Source organism: Brugia malayi, assembly GCF_000002995.4.
Source record: "Brugia malayi strain FR3 genome assembly, contig: Bm_v4_Chr2_contig_001, whole genome shotgun sequence".
Lineage (NCBI taxonomy): Eukaryota > Metazoa > Nematoda > Chromadorea > Rhabditida > Onchocercidae > Brugia > Brugia malayi.
In genome coordinates this window covers 10,979,606-10,997,145 of record NW_025062476.1, presented here as the reverse complement: position 1 = coordinate 10,997,145, position 17,540 = coordinate 10,979,606, and the positions used below count along the sequence as shown (strand labels likewise).

The 17,540-nt window shown below is 22.5% G+C and overlaps 2 protein-coding genes across 4 annotated transcripts; both read left to right on the top strand.

Annotated features, from left to right (window-relative positions):
• Nucleotides 1–399: 399 nt before the first annotated feature.
• Bma-ptp-3 (protein-tyrosine phosphatase Lar-like precursor, putative) lies at nt 400–11,391 on the top strand (the record flags this gene model as incomplete). Of its 3 annotated transcripts, XM_043079223.1 has the most annotated exons (17): nt 400–526; nt 888–923; nt 1,131–1,269; nt 1,921–2,072; nt 2,187–2,378; nt 4,359–4,469; nt 5,000–5,167; nt 5,569–5,676; nt 5,989–6,115; nt 6,707–6,754; nt 7,533–7,614; nt 8,114–8,299; nt 8,474–8,533; nt 8,825–8,966; nt 9,665–9,875; nt 10,386–10,456; nt 10,913–11,391. In XM_043079223.1, 17 exons carry the CDS (start codon nt 400–402, stop codon nt 11,389–11,391), a joined length of 2,439 nt encoding a protein of 812 aa, XP_042935157.1. The 3 variants fall into 3 exon arrangements, with proteins under 3 accessions (XP_042935157.1, XP_042935156.1, XP_042935155.1); XM_043079222.1 differs by lacking the exon at nt 6,707–6,754; XM_043079221.1 differs by lacking the exons at nt 888–923; nt 6,707–6,754.
• Nucleotides 11,392–16,767: 5,376 nt separating this feature from the next.
• Nucleotides 16,768–17,198, top strand: Bm8493 (Uncharacterized protein; the record flags this gene model as incomplete). Its single annotated transcript, XM_043079220.1, has 2 exons — nt 16,768–16,891; nt 17,011–17,198. The coding sequence occupies 2 exons, from the start codon at nt 16,768–16,770 to the stop codon at nt 17,196–17,198; spliced, it is 312 nt and encodes a 103-aa protein (XP_042935154.1).
• Between the last annotated feature and the right edge of the window lie 342 nt (nt 17,199–17,540).

Below are 17,540 nucleotides of genomic sequence, written 5' to 3'. Positions count from 1 at the left end.
AAAAGAGAGAAAAAGAAATAAATTTTTTAAAAAAAAATATTAACTATTTGCAGTATTTAATTCTTCTTTTTTTCAAAAACAAAAAAAAGGAAAAAAAAAAAGAAAAAGGCAAAGAAATAAAAATAATATAAAAAAAATTAAACAAAAAGAAAAAAATGTTGTTTAATTTGATTATATTTAGCAAATAATTGGTGGATAAAAAAGACAACTGGAATAAAAGAAAGATAACCATCGTTGGTTACAACGAAATGCTATCACATAAACAGAAATGATATCAAAAATACTGATAATAGTTATGCCATCAAGAACAATAAGATTATTGTCATTGTCATAGCAATTAATGATGACAATAAGTGACATCAAAAATTGGGAATACAAGGAAGAAGCAATTCAACTATTATGAAACGAAGAAAAACAATCGGTCCAATGTTAAAACAATGGACCATCTTGAATACAACAAAATTATTCTGCTCAAATTTCATCTTTCTTCTATCCTTTTTTACTTTCGTCAAATCTGCATATGATGGTAAGAATCTTTCTCATATTTTTTCCTCATTTTTATTCTTCTTTCCTCAATAAATTGTTAAATTGATAAGTTGTAAGCAATAAAAAGTAAAAGAAAGAAACAAAACAAATCCGGAAATATCCGGAAAAATTGGAACACAATTCAATCCAGTCCAATTCGATATTTCGATATTCAATTCAATTTCAATGCAACAACTTCTGTATTTTGCTAAATTATTCATCATAATAATCTGTATTATTCTGAATCAATTTTATTTTATTTCGGTATTACAGAAAAAAAAAAATAATAAAAACAAAAATTTCTAATCTATCAATATTTTCATCTAAAAAAAATTTCCAAACTGTCTTTTTACTGCTTCCAGACTGGGAATATCAGAGTTACATTCAAGCTCTGGCGTGTAAGTTTGACAAATTTAAATTTAATAAAATTTTATAATAAATATAAGGTTTCAAAATTATATGTACAATCGTTCCTCATCAATATTTCTTCTCTGATGAAATACAATGAAATCTGATGAGGTTAAATAATATAATAAATTAAGCAAGCTATATTCTTCAAGTAACAAACAAAATTTTAAATTTCTAAAATTATTATTTGATTACAGATAGTGCTAAATTGATAATTCGACCCGAATCATCGACAGTTGTGGCAGATACAAGGGTTAGCTTCTTTTGCCGTGCCGATGGTAATCCATTACCTATAATTGAATGGAAAAAAAATGGTTTATCAATTTCTGATTTAAGGTATTATTTGAATTTATTTAATACAATTATGAAAAAAATTACTTTTCCAAATGCAAGTGCAAAAGAATGAGCTTAAAAATAAACATAAACTACGACAATAGTAATTGTAGCAGTAATTAATAATAATTTTAATGATAATAACAATAATAGTGATAATATATAGAATTAGTACAAAAGAGATAATAATAGTAATAATAATGAATAGAATTGCAAATACAAACATTAATGATAAGGGATAGAATTACGATTGCCATAAATTGTGATAATAATATTGAATAGATTTTAGTTTAATATATATTTAACTTAAATACAAATAATATATATTTAACTTAAATTGGGATAGGCGAGTGAATTACTTAGAAAAAACAAAAGTAATGCTAAAATTTAAGCAAACTATGATAATAATAATGGAAGTGTGAGTGATAATAATAATATATAAAAATAATCTTAATTTATTTGTAATTATAATGAATTATGCTTTGTTATGACCGCAACTACTAGTTATTAACGATAATTATTCATGATATGTTCACACTTTGCTATTGTTATGTTCAGAATAATTATATTACTGTAATAATTCAATTCTAATTATTAAAATAACTTTCTATTAATTAGTAATATTTTAATGTTTCATTTAATTACTAATATTAGGTTTTCAACAAAAACTCTTTCAAACGGATTGAGCACATTGCGAATTGAACCGGTTAGGTTAACTGATGCAAATTCAACAATAAGCTGTACAGCAGATAATGGAATTGGTAATCCGGTTATTGCTGATGCTATACTTACCGTTCTATCACCTGGTAAATTTTAAAACAGTAGTCTGTCTTTTTCTCTCCTAAAATAATTTTGAAAAGTATAAATTATTTATTTGAAATGATAATAATTAAATTTATTGCAAATTGCTTGTATTTTAGATAAATTACCAACCGGATTTCCGGTAATTGAAGCACATCCAGTGTTAAAATCAGTTGAACAAGGTCGTACAGCACACGTATCATGTAGGGTACGTGGTGATCCTCGTCCAAAGGTGTTGTGGCTTCGAGATTTAATGCCTGTTGATATTCGATCTAATACACGATACTCCGTTTCCACTCTTGGTAATCCAGGTACTCTTTCTTTTTTCTAATTCCTTTTAGTAGTGTGAACTATTTAATTAGTAATCGGTTTAAATTAAATTTTAGTATTGCTAAACGATTATTCTTCTAACAATAATTTTTGTCTCATTTCAAAATTTTCCATCGTATTTTATTTTTATATTTCACCGCAATAACAAATCGCTTCTCCTTTTCTTCTCTTTAGTTTAATTACTTCTCATTCCATAACATATGCATAAATTAAATTAAGCTTTTAATTTGCTATAGAAAACGAATTCATTTATTTATTTATTTGCTTGTTTGTTTGTTTTTTGTATGCATATATGTGATATTTATTTATATACTTTTATGGATTAGTAACATTTGATAAATATTATATTCATAAATAATTTTAAAATATGTACAAAAAATTGATTTTCTCTTCATATGAAAAATTTTTTATATGTTTTCTAATTTATAAATGTATTTAGCAATTGTAAAATTAATAAATATATACAAATAAAATATGAAAAGATAATAAATATGCATAAGAAATTGATAAAATAAATATATGTTATGTTATTATTTAAATTTAAATTTATAATATATAGATATATCAAATAATTATAAAAATTATATTTTGTTACATAAAATTTTTGTCGTTTATTAATAACAATAAAATTATTCTTTCCTTACATATATTCATTATATTGAATTTCTTGTTTAATACAGAAATGAAAGTTGTTTTCGATATTGAATGAGTTTTTTAATTTCCTTTCTTTTTTTTTAAAGAAAACAAAAAACGAATGAAGTTTTGAATTTTAGGTTTTCGATTGAAAGCAATTGGTAAGATTTAGCTATATATTATATTTTGCCCAAAAAACAAAAAAAAAAGTTTGAAAATGTTAGTGTATAAAGAAATATTCATAATGTTTTGAAATTTTTTGCATACACTTAATTAAATTAAATTGCACTATATTTATTTGTTTACATTAAATCATAATTAATTTTTATATTTTGTTTATAAAATTTAAAAATTTTTTAATTCAATATTTGCAGTTATGTTTATATTAATAAATTAGTTATTTATTCAGTAATTAAATGGAATAATTTAAATTTATTTATTTTTAAGTAAGAAAAGATTATTTTTTTTTTTGGCACAAATATGATAATTTCATTAATTATTTGTTTCAATTTTTAATTTTCTTTGATCATTTTGCACACAAATTTTGCTTTCCTTTTATTCTTTTTTTCTTTCTTTCCTTCTTTTTTCTATGCAACAAAAATTGTTGTTAATCTATCTGTGCACTCTTTTCCAAAATTTAAAAAAAAAAAAACTTTTTAAAACAATAATTAATTAATTAATTAGTGAACAAAAAGAAAATAAATGGAAATACTATCATAAATTTTTAGTTTTTTTTTTCTTTTTTTCTTTTACTAAATCGTTCATTCATTTATTTTTTCCCATCACACTTTCAATTAATAATTATCTTACGAATTATTCAAAAAAATTTACCCATTAAAAAATGATTTTTTATTGGTAAATTTTGAACTGATAAAATGTTTTCACCATTTCTTTTATAAATTTGAAATCAAATTGAGAAGATAACTGAAAGCAAAATGAAAGTGTTTGTAATATTTCTTAAAGTAAAATTCAATAAAATTAGAAAAAAATTAAAGTAAAAAATTTAGTAAAAGAAAAAATTTAACTTTTTTTTAATCTTTAATTGCTATTTTTATAAAATTTTTCACTCAATTTTTTTTTTTTTTTTTTTTTTTTTTTTTTTTTTTTTTTTTTTTCAATTCTTATTTATTTTTTTATCACAATGCATTACACAATAAAAACAAATATTTATTTAATAATTTATATAATCACTGCATATTTATGTATATAAAACACCAGAAAGCATGCTTACTTCTTTTCTTTTCTTTTTTCTCTCTCTTTCTGCATTTTTATTCGATAATTTAAAAATTAAAAACAAAAAAAAAAAGAAAAAGAAATTTAAAATTTAGGTGCATTAATGATACAACAAGCAAAAGAGGATGATCAAGGCAAATATGAATGTGTCGCAAGGAATATTCACGGTGTCACACATTCTAAAGCTGCTCATTTATATGTTAAAGGTTTGGTATATTTATTAATGAAAAATTAAAATTTTAATGGCAAATTTAAATTTTAAAAAAATTTAACAACAGAATTAGCAAAAAAGGAGAGTGTAAAAAGGGAGAGAGAGAGAGGAAAGAATAAACGGTAAAATAAATGAGATACCGTAAAATTTTATTTTTTCTTTTTTTTACTTTTATTTCAACGAGTAATTAATTAATTCAGTAATATTATGATTACAATAATAAATATTTACTTAATTTTTCATTTTTTTTTCCTTTTTGAATTACTTTGTGTTAGTTTAATAATTTAATATTTAAGTGAAAAAAAAAAAAAAAAAAACTAAGGGAATTTTTGCAGAATTTATTTAATAACAATTTAGCATATAAAAATTAATTCATTACATATTTATCATTTAAATTATTTTAATTAATTTTCTCAATAAAATTTTCGGAAATGTTTGCATTCATTGATATAATTAATTTTATTAATTATTTCTAATTTCATTTCTTTTTAATAGCTTTTATCTCTTCCATTCCTTAATTTATAGTTCGACGAGTTCCGCCGTACTTTTCGTATAAACTTGAGCGCTTATATAAAACAGCACCAGGTGGAGCGCTTAATTTAACTTGCGTTGCTGTGGGATATCCAATGCCGCGGGTATTCTGGAAAAAATCCGATGACACATATCTTAACGATCCACAATCTGCACCAATTGGTTTTCCTTTTTTAAAAAATAAAATTTATAAGAAACTTTAATAAAAAAAAGACAATAAAATCTATTTGGAATTTTTTTTTAAATAATTAATATTAGAGGAAAAGTAGAACAGCATTGTTATTATCATTATTATTTTTTATTTCATTCCTTAAATTTGCTAATTTTAAAATTTTGTAAGCACTGCTAAAAAATAGAATAAACTTTTTTTTGAATTATTTCATAGAAAAGTTATTTTTGCTTAAAAGTATTGCACATAAAAATTATTTTAATTTCAAAAATCTATCAGAAATTTTATTTCATAAGTTTTATTCAAAAAAAAGCTAAAAAAGAACATTTATTTTCATTAAAAATGCAAATTTTAATTTTTAATTAGAAATATTAAAAAAAAAAATTGTGTTTAGGTCGCAATGTGTTAACGTTGACAAAAATTGAGAAAACTGAGAATTACACGTGCGTTGCAGTTAGTAAACTTGGTAATATCGAAGTAATGACAACTGTCGAAGTAAAATGTAAGTAATTTTGGTAATATGAATTTAATTTACTTTAATATTGAATATTGATAGATTTATTGTATTAGTAATTGTTTACCGTCTAAAATTTAAATGTTTAATACAATAGGGCTTAATAAATCAAATTTTTTTTAAATGAATCCATTGATCATTTACTAATGTTATAATTATCTAAATTTTTCTAACATCTATGACAGATAATAATTTTAATTTACTTATTAAGAAATACGAATTATTTAAAATTTAAATTATAATTCTTGTGGTAAGTTTTAAATTTAATTAAAATTTAAGTATAAATTATGTTTTTTATAGCACTACCTCGTGCACCAAAGAATTTGCAAGTGTTTGATGTGACATCTAATAGTGTTCGTATAAGTTGGGATCCGGTATACATCGAGATGGAACCGGTTCTCAAATATATCATCAGATATCGCCAAAAGTAAGATTTCTAAATTTACTATCAAAAGTTAATCCGAGTGTACTTGCATTTCTAATCAGGTTTGCAGTGTATTAATAAACAAAGTGCATGCAGCTAAAATTAAAAATAAAAAATTAGCACCATTTTTTTTTCTTTAAAACGCTTAAGCTTTAATTTTAGCATGCAATTGATTTTTTTGATAAAAATTTGAATCAAATAAATATATTACTAAGCTAGAAATTCTCGAATGTCAGTTATGAAAATGGAATAAAATTATTTGTTGAAATTGTTCAATTTGAATATATTTCAAATTTCATCCATTTGTTAACTTTTCTTCTTTTTTTTTCTTTTATATATTTTGTTCATTTTTATTTGTTTCGATTTTCCTTTTTTATTCATAAATATTTAATCGGAAATTTTTCATTGATTATTGATTGGAGTAAAAATTAAAGAGTAAAATTTATCTTCACATTTTTAATTATTTATTTTTTTTTTTGATTATCTGTATAGTTACATTATCAATTTTTTGTTCTCGAATATAAGTAATTGATTATAATTTATGATTATTTTCTAACATGCATGTTTACTCACTTGTTGTGGTTTTTTTTGAAGGAATGTTGCTAACTTATCAACACCAATATTTCCAGCTAATGATATCGAGTAAGTTATTAAAAATTTGAATTGATATTTCAACTGTTTGCAATAACTGAAATATTATTATTAGATAGTATTAGTGTTAATTAATGTAATTTAATTAATTATCAATGACCATTGTAGTCACATTATTAATTTTATGTTGCTAATAATTAATTAATATTCATATTATCCATAATCAGTTATTCAGCTCAGTGATAACTTTGAATGACAATGATAATTACTTGTGAAACCTATCAAAAACTAAACAAATAAATGAAAAATTAAAAAACAAAAAAAAAAAAAAAAAAAAACTTGAATTTCAATTAATTTCATTCCTATCCAAAAAAATGTTATAATATCTTTAAAAAAATTACTCAAAAATACTTATTGAAAGATCGTATTATTACGAAAAAAAATTATTTTATCATTCGAATGTTAAAGAATAATAATTTTAATTGATTACTAAGCGGATTGGTATTAGATTAGCTAATAATTTATTTCAAGTTTTTAGCAACGATAATAAAAAATGATTGATTATTTCGCATACTATCTAAATAATTTATATATACTTTGTATAGTATACTTCTTGGAATTTCTTAAAAAGTTTTAATTTTCAAAATAAACAATTGGCTAAGTTGATGGTAAAAAACATACGTATAATAAAAATACTTAAATATTTAATTTCTAATTTGTTATAAAATTTTTTACCAGAAATATTTCGGTAATTTAGCAGTAACTAAAATTTAGCTGTAGGTTTTTTCTCTAACATATCTTCATAATATTTTTTTTAATAACATTTCAGATATGATGAGGAATTATTTAAGCAGAAAGAAGTAAGCGCAAATGTCACTACCGCTGTTATCACTGAATTAGAACCTTATCAGGTTTGTTCAAAAGCCATTTAAAAAAATGGATAAATAAAAAGCAATATCAATTAGATAAATTGTTAAAGTTTAAATAATTTTTTATAATTTAAATAATTTAATTAAATAATTTTAAGTTAAACTTATACTTATTTTATGTACGTGCCATTAGTATTATTTTTGTTGCTGTATGCATGTAAAATTTAATTTTGTATGAAAGTTAAGAAAAAAAAAAAACAAATTTAAATTTAATACTTTTATGCTACTTTTTTGAATACTTTTTTATAGTCAAAAGATTTTTACAATGAAAGTACAACAAATTCAAAGTTTGGAAACTAATTATTAGCAAAAATTTCTAATATTTTTTTTGCTGCAAAAAATTAATAAAAAAAATTAAAAATAATTTTTATAAGAAATTTTACCATTTTAATGCATTTTCCTATTACTATTCTATTAAATTACTTATGAAATAAAAACAAAAATATATTTTTAATTAAAAATTTTTTATTTCTTCTTTTAGTTATATGAAATCACAGTGTCATCGGTTAATTTAATTGGTCGTGGTACTGCAAGTCTGCCAAAAGAGGTGCAAACGGATGAAACAGCGCCGAATAGTCCACCACAAAAAGTACAAGCACGAGCATTAAGCCGAAGTTCTATTTTAGTTCGTTGGGAACCACCAAAAAAACCAAATGGACAAATTACGGTAAAAATTGGCAAAAATTATTTTTTAAATCATTGAATTTCTTTTTTTTTTTTTTTTTGTGCAATTGCAAATATACCGTAGATGAAATAAATTTGTTTCCTATTTTTTTCTAAAATTTTGTTTTTATTAATTAATGCATCGTAAAATTTAAATTTATATTTTCAATTTTTTTAGGGTTATATCATTCATTACACTAATTTGGAACCAACGACACCGTACAATTTGTGGAATAGTGTAAATTTTGATTAAAATTTAAATTGAAACATTGTAATTTTGTTAATTAAACAAGCATTTTGCTTGTCATTGTGTCAACTTGGAAATAATTTGGAAAAAAAAATTTTGTTTTTCTTTTTGATTATTAGTTGCTCAAATTAATAATTAGTAAAAAATAGATGGAAATTCAATAATTGAATAAGTTGAAATGAACGTTTTTTGATTAAAAATTTAATTCAAATCTAAATTTAAATCAATGGTTAATAAAAAATAGTTACAAAAATACAAAAATTATTATAATTTATCTTTTAGCAAGAAACTAAATCGGATGAGTTAATTGCAACAATAGCAAATTTAGAATCTGAAAGTATTTATTACCTGCATGTGCAAGCAAGAAATGCTAAAGGATTAAGTCCAATGTCATCACGTGCGACGGTTTTCACGCGACAAGGAAGTAAGTGACACATCTTCTTTTTTTTTTGTCTTTCTAATTAAATATTTTCTTTTATTTCAAATTCAAAATTTAGGATTACCAATTTATCCTTTTTTTTTATTTAATAATAATTTAATCTTATTAACAAGTTATCAATGACCAATGATCAGAATATTAAATTTCATTTGTTTTTTTATTTAAATAGCTTATAATATTAGTTTCAAAATCTTTAGCATATTTTAATTCCAAAAAAAAATGATATAGCATTAAAGTTCAAAAAAGAAATTTTAATTTTAATTTAAAAACTAATATCGTTGAGACCATCATCTCTTTGTTTGATATGTTTGATTTCATATCAGATATGTCTAACTTTCTTCATAATTACTCGCTATAAAATCATTTTAATTAATTAATTAATTACTTATGGAGCTTATAGATTTGTTTCTTTATCAATTAATATTATCATTTTATCAATTTGTTTCATTTTGGATTTTTTGCTAATAGAAAAAAATGTTGTTCAATCGTTTTTTTATGTGTTATTTTCTCGTTTCCTTTTTTTTATTAGATTTATTTTTCGTATTAATTAAAACCAGTAATAATAATATTAATATAATATTAATCGGTAAAGATTAATCAGTATAGCTTTTAGTTTTCAAAAAATTTTAAATCTTTTAAATTGATTAATTCAATAATTAATTCTTTCACTCTTTTTTCTTTAGTTCCGGGACAGCCAACAGGTCTTACAGCAAAAGTTCTTGATTCACATCGAATTCAACTTACATGGGATAAACCGTTACATTCATATAATATTATCGGTTATTCAATTCATTTTAATGCATCAACCGGAAACACTCGTGAATTAACACTTACAATACCGGTAGAGAAACATATCATCGATGGATTAATTCCGGATACCTTTTACTCTTTTCGGTTAGGCAAATTTTTTTTTTTTTTTTTTTTTTTGTATATATATGTGAGAGTTTATTTGCTATTTTCATTTTGTTTTAATAGCAAAGACTTAATTACTTAATGAAATAGTGTGAAAATTAATTTAATTTAGAAAGATTTCAAATAGATGGAATAAGATGTGTTAATTAAAATGCAATTCATAATAAATTTGTTCGTAAGAATTAATTGTGAAAGAGAAATAATTTGATTGATGAACAAAAATTGGTTAATTTAATAGATTTAATTATTTTTTGAATTGAATATTAATTTGAATATGAATGAATTAATTAATATTTATGAATTTCTAATCTATTCTTCATTTCTCTCATCATTTTCTTCTTCTTTATATCATAATAAAATCTTTTTTCCATAAAAATTTAAAAATTGATTTAAATTTGAATATTTTAAAATATTACAAATTTGACAGCATTTTTTCGTACTCATATATTTAACTCTAATTATTATTCGTATATTTAATTAGAATTATTACAGGGTAGCAGCTCGTTCAGCAAGAGGTACTGGCGCATTTTGTACGGATATTACTGTAAAAACACATCCAAATGGTAAGAAATTTCGAATTTTTTAAATTTTTGAAAAATAAATTTCAAAAAAAGAAAAATAATTAATTATTAGTGTAACTTATTTTTCTAGTATTTAATAATTATTTTAATTCTTTTTTTTTAATTCACAATGAACAAAAAATGAATCAAAACTGTCACATTTAATGATATCTATTTCACAAATTATTTTACTTTTAAATTTAATAACCTATTAAGTGGCCAATTAACTAATCAAAACCGCTCATTAAGTAGTAAGTGTAATTTAAAAGTGATATTGTTTATTTTATATTTGCATGCATTGTTTTTCTTTATTTGGTATGTAAAAATATTTGTGCTTTTGTTTGGTTCAATCATCTGTTCTAATTTTAAATTTTTATAGATTTCCATTTCTAATTTTAATTACAAAATTTAAATTTCAAAAATTATTGTGATTTTGTGCTTTTGAATAAATTGTTGTAGTTGAGTTATTTGTTGTTGTTGTTGTTTTTGTTACAGTTCCGACAATTTCACCAAAAATTATTGTGCTAAGAGCGCTTTCATCACAATCCTTATTTATTCGTTGGAAAGCGCCACTGCTTGATTATCGTAGTGGTAAAATACGAAGTTATCTGATCCGTTGGCGTCCGGTTTTGGCAAAAAATGAAACGGAAAACGGTAAAATATGGCAAAGTGATGAAGAAGATGAAGAATTGTTGTCCGGAAAAGGTGAAAAAAAAGAAAAACGATGGTTGGAAATGATTCAGGATGCTTCATTAGATAATAGCGCAATTATTAGAGGATTAAGTCCGTATTCAGTATATGAAGTAAGCATTGCAGCCGGTACTGAAATGGGTTACGGAATTGGAAGTGAACCGGAACAAGTACAAACCGAAGAAGATGGTTGGTATTGTGTAATTTGCATGCATGCTTTTGATAATTTAAAAAGTTTAATAATTTAATAAATAAAATAATGATACCTTATTCTATATCATATCACTGAAATATTCAATCTCCAACTTATCAAATTTCATTATCATAAAAATTTTTTATTCCAATATTTTTCATTAATATATGAACAATTATTCAAAAATTTCTAACAGAATTTTAATGAAAATTAAATTATTGCATCAAATTTTGCTCAAATTAAATTGTTACAATTTTAACAAAGTTTCATGTAATTTTTGTCTTAAATTAATTTTTAAAGAATTGCTAAAGTTTAAATATAAACAAATAAGAATGAAAAATTTCTAATTAATTTAAATTCAAGAATTAAATATAGCAACTCAACATAGACCAGGTAAGTAATCATGCATTTCATTTGAATTGTCGTAAATCTGTAATGTTTCATTGATTGATTGCATGCTTATCTACTGATATTAAACAAAAGTATTGGTGAAATTTATTTTTAATAATTTATTTTCTTTATTTTTCATTTATTTTTCGTAATTATGATTTTGAAATCATGATTTTGAAGTCATGATTCTGAAGTCATGATTTTGAAGTCATGATTTTGAAAACAAAAGAACTATTGTTCATATACGATAAATACCACTATGCTCTGGAAGAAATAAAATATTATGAACTTTCTACGATAAAAATATAAGTACTAATTTATAAATAAACATTTTAACTATAAATTAAAGTAAAAATGTTTAGTAAAAATGAAAAAAAGAGAGGAAACATTTGTTAAATTATTCAATTTTTATTTAGTTATCGATATCAGAATCATGATTTTGTAAATAAAAAAAAGATAATATTTATCATATCCTCTAACTTGCTATTTTGTCGTAAACATTCCTTTAGTATTAATTTAATTTGTAAATAGATTAATATTATTATCACGTAATAAATGCTTGATCACTTTTATATTTATTTTTAATATAATATTTGCAATATTAAAAATAAAAATATTCTATAACATTAAAATTAATTCCTTCTTATCATTTTACAAATCGAAATTTTATTATTCGAAATTTCAAGGAAAAAAAAAATGCTAAGGTCGATGGAAAATAAGTATGAGTCTGTTGGGATTATTTTGTTTTCTAATTTATGTGCAATTAAAAATTCTGAATCATATAATTTGAATAATTTGCATTAATTAAGCCAACTTGTTTGTGTTACTAAAAAGTGGAAATTTTTGATTTTTTTGTTAGCAATGATAAAATTATAAAATATTTACTATTTCATTTATTTGATCCAATGCTATATTCGCCATTAATTATTGAACATTGAAAAATTAAGAATTTAAATTTAATTATTCGATCAAATTTAATTGAATTTGCTTCATAATTAACTGATTTTTTAGAATTGCACAAATAATTTGTCATTTATATTTTATAAAGTTTACTAATTCTGAGTAATTTTTTTTTTTCTTTTCTTTTTTTCTCTTTAATATTTGTTTTTTTATTTCACTTTTTATTTTTATAAATAAATAATTTATTGATAGTATTTTAACCAACAATCAGTCATCCTTGCCATTTGTTAATTAAAAGAATTTATTGATTGCACTGTTTATAATTATTTTTTCATTTGCTGTTTATAATTAATTAGCAAGAAAAACTATTCGAAGTACTAATTACTAATGTTATTACTATATTATTATATAATTATTACTGCTTATACTAATTAAAAATTCATTTCTAAAGTTATTTGGAAAATATAAAATCCAATTTCACTTATTGCATTTATTATCCAATCAATAATAACAAATATATTAAATTCAAAATTTATTTCATTTTAAAATTGCATTTTTCACTTCAGACTTCCATTTCAAATTCATACTTCCATTGCAAACGTAATAATTTGTCTGATTAAATATTGTTTTACTGCTAACATTTGATATTTTGTGTGAAATTTTTGTATTATTTCTGAATTTCAACGAAATTTTTAAGTTACAAAAGAGTTAACAATATTATCACATTTCATTATTATAAATAAATGAAATTATAAATTTTAATCTCAAACTTTCCGTTTCCGTTCAGATTTTCCATATAACATATTTTATTTGTTGTGTAACAGAGTAATTTAAAATTAAAATTAATAAAGAAAAAAAGTAAAACAAAAAAATTGTAAATGAATGAAAACTTCCTTTTTTCAAAAAAAAAAAAAAAAAAGGAAATAGTCTAAAAAACATTTCATAAATTTTTCAGAAGCATTAAGTTATTCCCGAAGTTATTCAATTTTTTGCAAATTTAAAATTTATATTGTTATAAAAAAAGGAGGAAGAAATAATTTGAACAATTTCATCAATTATTCTCTGTCTATCTGTCTCTCCCTCCCTCTCTCTCTCTCTCTCTCCATCTCCATTCTTCTTAACTGCCAATGAAAAAAAAAGCATATTTGAAACAATTTGCTTTGTGAATTTATAAAATTTACGGAATGCAAATTTTCGTAAATAATTGGTTAAATAATGGGAAATTTCTTAAAGTAATAATAATTTGCGGAAAAATCAAATGAATATTTGGTATATTTTTTCAAATTTTTTAACTTTTATAAATTATTATTACTATTACTATCATTATTATTAATTATTATCATTATTGTTATTATCATTATTCATGTTGTTATTACTATCATTTGTCATTTTCAATTAATTCTAACAATTACATTTCAATTTTTTTCTCACAATCATGTTTGTTTATTTTCATTTATAGTTTGAAATTATAAAAAGCTTTTGAATAAATTTAAATTTAATAAAATTTAAATTTATTCAAAATATACATATACATTGATAAGATAAGAGAGGATGGAAATAATATGAATAAAAAGAGAAATGAAACGATAGCATTAAGAATTTTGATATGGTATTCAAAAGTAAGCTAATAGAAATTTGAAAAAGATTTCTTATGTAATCTAAAACAACTGAAAAATATTTAATAGCATAGAAAAATTATGCTAGCAAATTTGATTTAATTTAATTTATCATTTTTTGTTAAATATAGTTTGACATGGTCTAATATATAAATCTAATTCTTTAATGAAAAACTCAAAAAGTTTTTTCATCTTTTAATCAATAAACTGGTGTTGTTTTTTTTTTTTTTTGAATTCAAAAAATTTCAAATTTATCATAATTAAATATTCTTATAATTAAATAGCAATTTTATATTAATAGCAAAAAATGAATGATAAATTCATTAACACCGAACAGATTAGTAAGTTTAGCATCCAAAAATTTCATCGATTTTTAAATGCTAAACTTGAAATGTTTACAATTTTTATTATTTATTGATTGAAAAAAAAAAAAAAAAAAGTATGTATGAATTTATGATAAAATGGAAATTTTTGAAAATTTTGCAAATTTTGAACTTTAACGAATAGTATCAAAAATTTGTAAAATATTTAAAAGTGAATTGATTTTTAAATGATTTAGAGAAAATGATAATATATTCCTGTTTGAAACATTTGAAAGAATTATAAGAATTTATAATTTTTTAATTTCATATTCCCATCACTACGGTAAAATTTATCGTCCAGGGATAGAAAGATAATATTCGTTAATTCCTTTTTCTTATTTTATTTTAAAAATTTCCATTAACGAATGATTTATAAATGATTTCTTGAGAAATATTTTACATTCCACTGTCTTCGAAATTACTTTTAAAAAAGAAAGATGAGAAATTTAAATCGTGAAAATGAGAAGAAATCGTGGAAATAATATGTAATAGCATTTAACACAATAATAATAATAATACATTAAAAAATATTAAATAGCAGTGGTAGTATCTAAATAACGTAGTGTAAGTCAATTTATTATTGTTTTATTGTTTATTATTGTTTTATTATTTATTATTGTTTTATCATTATTAGTGTTACTATACTTATTTTTTGTAATAACGTTGGCTGTTATCAAATATAAATAAGATATTATGATGTAAGGGTATTTATTCAAATAATAATTATTATTCTAATATTTGTTCTAATTATTATTATTATTATTACTGGTACCTAAGGTAAACAATATCGATCGATATGGAAGCATTACACCTGTAGTTCTAATTGGTTATCATCGTTTTCGGAAAAAAAAAAGAAAGAAAAAGGAAAAGTTTGTAAAATGTAATTTACCTGGATGGAAAGTAAGAACAATATAAAATGAAAGAGATGAAAATGACCTTGGCAATATGAAGGAAAAGGTATGGAAGGAAGAATTGATTAGTTTTATGATCTTTAAGACTAATTAAAATAAACGGGGAATTAGGAGACGGGGAGTGGGAAAGAGAAAAGGCGAGGAGAATGTTTGAGGTAAAATGATCGATCCATCATTTCGTACTATTCAAATTGATTCATCGATCAAAATTAACAACTTCTCTCTTCTGCTATCTTTCCACTTAGTTATATTCATGTGATAATATGTCTCAAATTATTGATATTATAGGAATTAATGTATGTTTCTGATGATTAATTACTTTTATCTCTTATCATTTTATCATTTATCACTTTCACTTCTCTTTTGCTACAGCTATTAGTAATTATCTTTCATTCTAATTTCTTTCCTTTTTTCTTTCTCTTCACTTTTTATCAGTATTTTATCATTATTTATATCAGTGCTAATGAAAACTAATAATTTGTAATTTTATCGAAATAAATAATAATTAATCATATATGAAATTGATATTAGTGATATGAATAAAATTATTTACGTGAATTTTTATTTATGTTATCTTATAAATCATGTAATTTAAACTCTTTTTTGCTATTTTAAAATTTATTTTTGGATTTTGCTTTCTTTATTACTGAGAAAAAATCGAAAAAAGACATTGCTGTTCGGATGATGTAATTTATTTAACTCATATTATTTCATATAAGTAAACATTTTCACCATTCGTTTTCTCTAACTCACATATCTATCTAATAGCTTAGTGTTTTCAGTTAATCAATATATTTCTTTGTTAAGCTTAATTAACTATTATAGAAGATGGTAAAAAATGTAGCAAACCTTAACTTTAATTAAATCTTACTAATATAATATAATCTTTCCAACAATTAAATAGTTCTAACATAAATATGTAATAGTAAAAGGAATATAATTGTTATTAAAATTCTATATCTTATAAAACTTTAATATCAAATATTTAATATTAAAAATCATTGTTAAGGGAGCTAAAAATAGAAATATAAAGTAAATGAAATTTAAATTTTTTAAGAATTTAGCACATTTGTTTCTAATTCATTAGTTATTCTCCCCCTCTCTCTCTCTCATTTTAAGATTAATTCATAAGTTCACTCATCTATCCAAAGAATTGTTGATGATGACGATGATGATAGTAGTGGTGGTGACTATGGTATGATGATGGTGATAGTAATGATAATGATGATTATGGTTGGTGATGATGATAGTAATGACGATGATGATTATGGTTGGTGATGATGATAGTAGTGATGGTGGTGATTATGGTATGGTGATGGTGATAGTAATGACGATGATGATGGTTGGTGATGGTGATAGTAATGATGATGATGATGGTTGGTGATGGTGATAGTAATGATGATGATGATGGTTGGTGATGGTGATAGTAATGATGATGATGATGGTTGGTGATGGTGATAGTAATGATGATGATGATGGTTGGTGATGGTGATAGTAATGATGATGATGATGATGGCTGGTGATGGTGATAGTAATGATGATGATGATGGTAATATATCATTACAAACGATCAAATGGGTAAATGATGTATCAGTTTGGTTATTTGATGAATTGAATTTTAGGGGTCCATTGCTATCGCAATCAACCATGGATGAAAATGTTTGTCAAAGAACCACCCATTGACTCTAATGAGACTGTTGACAGTGACAACCATTTGTGTGTGTATATGTATGTATGTGTGGGTATCTGTGTATGTTGTGTGTGTATATGTATGTGTGAGTGTGTGTATGTGTATGTGTGATAGTTATGATAATGATAATGATGATGATATTTGTCAATGATATGTCAATCATTGATATTAGTTTGTTTAGATCGATTTGCTTTACGAGTGGAAAAGGGTTAGAAAGTGGAAAAAGCTTAAAACATTCGCTACAACATATTCTACCATTTTCAATTATAATGCCATTCCATTTCCGCCCTTTTTCTCTTCACTTCTATTCCCTAAAACATTTTGAAACTGTAAAA